At 39.9% G+C, this 5,983-nt stretch overlaps 1 protein-coding gene across 2 annotated transcripts in view; it reads left to right on the top strand.

Moving 5' to 3' along the window:
• The window catches only part of Lamp2 (lysosomal associated membrane protein 2), a 45,522-nt gene that overhangs the window by 14,956 nt on the left and 24,583 nt on the right, over positions 1-5,983 (top strand). For both annotated transcript variants that reach the window (XM_031353619.1, XM_031353559.1), the window contains exons 3-4: positions 577-790; positions 5,770-5,928. In XM_031353619.1, coding sequence (XP_031209479.1) covers positions 577-790; positions 5,770-5,928 — 373 coding nt within the window. The remainder of the gene's footprint in view (positions 1-576; positions 791-5,769; positions 5,929-5,983) is intronic.

The following is a 5,983-nucleotide window of genomic DNA, read 5'->3' as shown; positions in this document are numbered from 1 at the left end:
GTGTACCACTTGTGTGCCTGATGTCAGAGGAGGGCAGAAAAGGGTATAGCAGACAATTGTGAGTCTATAATGTGGGTTCTGTAAATCCAACCTGGGTTCTCCAGATGAGTAACCAATGCTCTTAACTACTGAGCCATCTTTTTAAGCTCCCAACTTCTAAGAAATAGTTTGCTGTATCTATCTACCTTTTTGTCAGTCTCTTTGGTCTTTTTGCCTTATTTTCATTTTGTTAAAGCCCTGTCTATAACATGACTTTAAAAAAGACAGTCTCTAAACTGTGAAATTGTCCATTGTGCATGAGACCCTGGATTCTCTCCCCAGCTCTGCTGAAATGAACACACAGCTAGAGAAGTGTCCAGGCAACTTCTCTCTTCTTTAGACGTACATGAGCTTGCCCAGACAACTTGTGTGCAGCTAAAGAATCTGAGATTGGCTTTCATAGCACACCAAGCAAAGAGCCTCTTGGCTGAGAGGAAAGTGTGACTTAGCTAAAAGTGGTACACCCAACTGGGTTCTTCAGGCTTACTGATGTCTGTTTTTTTCATACCCATTCCTAAACTTTTTTTTATCTTTTAGAAAACTATAAATATCGCAGTACCTGACAAGGTGACGCACAATGGAAGCAGTTGTGGGGATGACCAGAATGGTGCCAAAATCATGATACAGATTGGATCCGCTGTCTCTTGGACTGTAAATTTTACCAAGAATGCATCTTATTATTTAATTGAGAACATCGTGTTTTCCTACAACACTAATGATAGCACAACATTTCCTGGTGCTGTAGCTAAAGGTAACCTTAATAATTGGATTTGTTTTTATATTCTCTTGCTTTCATTAGTATCAAAAAGTGTCAACAACTAAAATAATGATTATGATGCCTGTCTATCTTCCTAATAGGAATGAAAAACCAAGTCCTTATTCATTTCAGCCCTGAGTCCATGCATAGAATCATGTTCGACACTGACTATTGTTTCTCTATACCATAGATTACCCTGATTGTCACATGCAGTATTTTACTGAGTGTGTAATTTATAGCAACCCTGGGAAGTAAATAAAGGGAATGAGGCTTGGTGACTTCCCTAGAGGCTCTACATTTAGTAAACGAGTAAAGTGCTAGTGTTTGCAGCAAGTTTACTGAGATAGAGAATTCCTCCACTTAACTATTGTTATCAACTCAGTAGTGGGCACTCACCAGATGGTGGAGAGTGAGACAGCTCTTTATTCATTTGAAAGTGTACAAGTTCAGTAGTGTAGAAGAAATGCCTCACCTTCAGATCGTTTCACGATAAAGATGAACCTTTACTTCAAAAGTTATAGTAACTAAATGTTTGCTATGTTGAGACAACTTGAGGTCAAGAACAACTTAGATGATTAGGCCAGACTTGTCATTCTTAAACAATTATGCATTCAAATATTCTGAAAGTGTGTGTGGTGGAGAATTTAAGGGTTTTTGTTTTGTTTTGTTTTGTTTTGTTTTTTTGGTCAATCCAGGCTGACCTGAGGTGTGTACTCCTCCTAATCAGCGCCCTTGAAGGTTGAGATCTTTGGTGTTTCCATCTTCAGTTTGTATGCTGATTTTATTAGGGATGTAATTCTCTCCCTTTTCAGCCTCCCCACTGATACTAGATTAGCAGGATGTCTGGAGTGCTTAGCTCCCTTACACGTAGTGTGCCATTCTGGCTGAAGAAGCACTGGGAGGTCAACTTCAGGTGCTGAGATGTGGGATTAATAGCACCCTTGGACTCGTGGATGGAAAAATCATACTTTAAAGCCATGGCTCTTCAGTCCAAGGCCATCCCCGTCTACTCAAAAATCAAACCTCCATGTTTTAATTCTAGGCGAGGCCAGAGGTTATTGGCGTTTTTGAGATATTTATCTTTGGCTGGGGCGTGGTTGCATTATCTTTAATTACTAGGATAAGATTTGTCCTTGACTTTCAAGTTTAGAAATCTGTGTGTGTGGGGGGTGGGAGACAAAGCTTAATTGTGTTCCTAAGTGACATGAAGAGCATGGAGCTCACTCTGAATTTTGTTTTTGTTTGTATTTCCTGTTTAAGTGGGAAGACAGTTTATAAATATTTTGTAACCCAGTGAGGAAAGCTCCAAAAAGCACACAGTAAATTCCGAATGTAGTGTGCATTCTGTAGTTGCATCTGTGGGATGAATGCCTGCTTTCTGAGTGTTCTCACCAGGAGTCCTGATGAGGAGCAGAGAGATAAGAGGGATTGGGGACAGAATGAGAAAGGTCAGTTTATGATGGAGGGATAAAGGTGCTTGGTCCTGAGCTGCAGGCTTATGGTGGAATATAAGTGGAAGACCTGGAGCAGGATGCTTCCACCAGGGGGAGCCAGAGGATGTACAGCAGTCATTGGAGAGTTGCCTGATTAAAATCCAGGCTGTGTGTGTGTAGCAGGAGGCAAAGCCTGTTGGCTCAGTACAGTGGGCCTCATTATAGGGGCCTAGGAAGCCAAGAAAGCGCTTTTAGCATAATGAAGGTAGACACTAGGGAAACCATGGTAGGTTTTTCTAAGCCAGAAAATGATATAAGCAAAGCAGAGAGAATGGTTTATAGAGAATATATTGCTGGATTAATTTGGAAGTGAGGAGACTACAAGCAGAGAAGCCAGCTTCAGAATCTGTTATAATAATCAGCGGATGATGTAACTGTTAAAGGAAGATGGCTTTAGTCAGACATGTTAGATAAAATCACTAACATGCTAACGGCCTTCCTTGTCTTCACAAGTGGACTTTTCCGGTGACTGTCTTATCAAAACTTTTGAAGTTAAAATACTTTCCTCACTGTGCACTTTAGAGAATTGCCTTTGAATTTAGTATTTTGAAATGTTACTTTTGTTTTGTTTTGCTTTGTTTGTTTTTCTGAGACAGGGTTTCTTTGTGTAGCCTTTGCTGTCCTGGAACTCAGTCTAGATGAGACTGGCCTGCAACTCACTGAGATCCTCCTGCTTCTGTCTTCTGAGTGCTGGGATTAAAGGCATGCGCTATCACTGTCCTATTCTGAAATACTAATTTTTAGGCATTTAATAATTGAAGTAACTTTGAAGCTGCCACTTAAAAAATGTTTTTATGATTAAAATATATATAGAAAACCCAGAAAGAATAATATAAGCAGATCCATAAAGACTTATTACCCAGAATATATATATATATATATATATATATATATATATATATATATTTAATTTTAGAGTCTCGTTGTATAGCCCTGGCTAGGCTGGAATTCCCTATGTAGACCAGATTAGTTTCTAATTTACAGAGATCTGCCGGCCTCTGTCTCCTGGGTGCTGGGATTAAAGGAGTATACCTGAGCTAATAAATGTAATTTTAAAATGGCTGCTTCATTATTTAAGGAAATAAAACTTTGCTGATAAATTTGAAATACTCCTTGGTTCCGTTTTCCTCCCTGCCTGCTAGAGGCAACCAGCCTTATATATAGCTTCCGGGTGTAATGTTCCTGTATGTGTTCATAGGTAATAGTTTTAACTTTTATATAGTTTCATAGTATAATCCTAAAATGTTTAGAAACCTTTTTCTATTGTCATTTTTTGTTTGTTTTATTTTTGAAACAAAGCTCACCAAGTAGCTCTGGTTTGCCTGGAACTCATCTATGTAGACTAGGACTGGCCTCAAACTCACAGAGATCCATCTGCCTCTGCTTCCTGAGTGCTGGAATTAAAGGCACGCACCACAATGCCTGGCTTCCGCTCATTGTTTTTTGAGGTCTGTCTTTATATAGCAAGTTCACATTTGTTCCTTTTTGATAACAAGAAGACAATTTTAGGAAAACATTCAAATTTAAAAATCCCCCAAACCCAATTATGTCCATTAGGGGGTGCCATGACAGCACTAAGTGGCTGCCTTGTTACTTGATGGAGATGCATAGAAGACCTGTGTTAGGGAATATATTCTTTTTGCTTCTCCAAGAGACCAAGCCACTTAGATCTGTATGATTTCAGTTTCACTATAGGCATTCCAGTAAAAATTCTGTTCACAGTGGCATAACTTTTTACCTGAAGATTTCTTGAAGTAGAATCATTTGTTTTACATTTTTATTTATTAATTTTTATTTTATTTTATTTTTTTTTGTCTTTTTGAGACAGTTTCTCTGTGTAACAGCCATGGTTGTCCTGAACTCACTTTATAGACCAACTAGTCTCGAACTCACTGAGATCTGCCTGCCTCTGCCTCCAGAATTCTGGGATTAAAGGCATATGTCACCAATGCCAGACTGGGACATAGTCACCAGGCCTGTGTACCAAGTCACTTCTTTGAATCACCTCGTCAGCCCTAGAAAGAGGAAGACTCTATCACTTTTAATGTAGCCCAGATGGGCATCTAGCTGAAGCCAAGCATGAGCTTGAAGTCCCAGTCCTCCAGCGTCTTTACTTATTGAGCAGAAGGCATTTCAGTGCTGGCCTATGTGGCTCCACCACTTTATTTTATGGGATAGTGAGTATTGAACCTGGGGCCTCTGATATGCTTGTAGGCCAGTACTCTACCCACTGCACTACATTCTCAGCACACTGACTTTCTTACAGTCACTAAGTCCAATCTAGTTACTGTAGAAAGGCGTTTAGAACTTACCCTTGGTTTTCTTCCTCCTGCCCTTCACTATATCTCGCTTTTTACCTAAGCAGCCATTGGCCTTCTGTTTCCCCTGGTAATTAAAGTTATGGTCAGAGTTTTTCTCTGCCTATGGCTGTATATTTATTAACATTCCTTAAATAAATTAGGCCTTATTTCCTCTCTTAAGGCTCACTCTAACTAAGATTGGTACCTGCTGGGTATGGAGATCATTTTCCTCCAGCAAAAATGGACTCCTTTATGTTTTTTTTGTTGTTGTTGTGTGTGTGTGCACACCTTTTGTTTTGACATTTTTTGTCTTACTGTTCTTTGTTTCAGCTCTCATTGCTATGCTCTTGGTTATTTTGAGAGTGAGGGTGTAGGGAGAGGAAGGAACATGAAGTTGGGTGGGTAGGGAGGTGGGGAGGTCCAGGAGGGGGTTGGGGGAGGGAGAATGTGATCACTTTGTGTGGGGGAGTATTTGCTGTCAAGTCTGAGGATCCGAGTTGGCTGTCTAGAACCTGTGAAGAAGGAAAGAACCATCTCCTGCAGTTTACCTTCCGCCCCCACATGTTCTCTTCATAAGCAGCTTGCACACCAGTGTCCATGCACTCCAAACAATAACAATAGCAACAGATATTATGAAAAACAGAAGAAGCAAGTCCTCCATTGTCACTCAAGCTCATACTATCCTTGGAAGTTTCAGAGTAACACCACCTACAAATATCTTCTTTCTTTAAAACATGATTCTTTATTATTTTAACTTTATTTTATGTGTATGGTGTTTTGCCTACATGTATGCCTGTGCATCATGTGTATGCCTACTGCCCACAGGGGCCAGAAGAGGTATGATATCCCCACGGGACTGGAGTTACAAGGATTTGTTAGCAACCTAATGGGTTTTTGGAACTGAATTTGCTTGTTCTGGTTTAGCTGCTGGCACGCGTAACCACAAAGCCATCCCTCCAGTCTTACTGCTTTCTTTCATAACCTTTCCTTATTCCTTGTCTTCCTTTCTGCCTACAGTTCCAGTCACATTGAATTTGTCATTCCTGTCAGTGCTCCACGGTTTATTACCTTTAGCATGGCGAGGTCTAGAAGAAAAAGGAACCTGTATTTATGTTAATATAAATATATTAGCAGTTTCTCTTGTCTTCCTGGAAGTAGCATTGTTAACCTTGTTTTATAGGAGTTCTTATTGTTAAAGATACTGAGAAATTCCAAGTTCCATTGGATGTCATCTTTAAGTGCAACAGTGTTTTAACTTTCAACCTGGCCCCTGTTGTTCAGCGCTATTGGGGTATTCACCTGCAAGCTTTTGTCCAAAATGGTACAGTGAGTAAAAATGGTGAGTTCTTTGTTTCTTTTGTTTGTTTTTTGACACAGGGTTTCTCTGTGTAGCC

This window comes from Mastomys coucha, chromosome X, assembly GCF_008632895.1.
Source record: "Mastomys coucha isolate ucsf_1 chromosome X, UCSF_Mcou_1, whole genome shotgun sequence".
Taxonomy (NCBI): domain Eukaryota; kingdom Metazoa; phylum Chordata; class Mammalia; order Rodentia; family Muridae; genus Mastomys; species Mastomys coucha.
The sequence above is the reverse complement of the archived record's forward strand: the minus strand, read 5'-3'. Positions and strand labels throughout refer to the sequence as shown.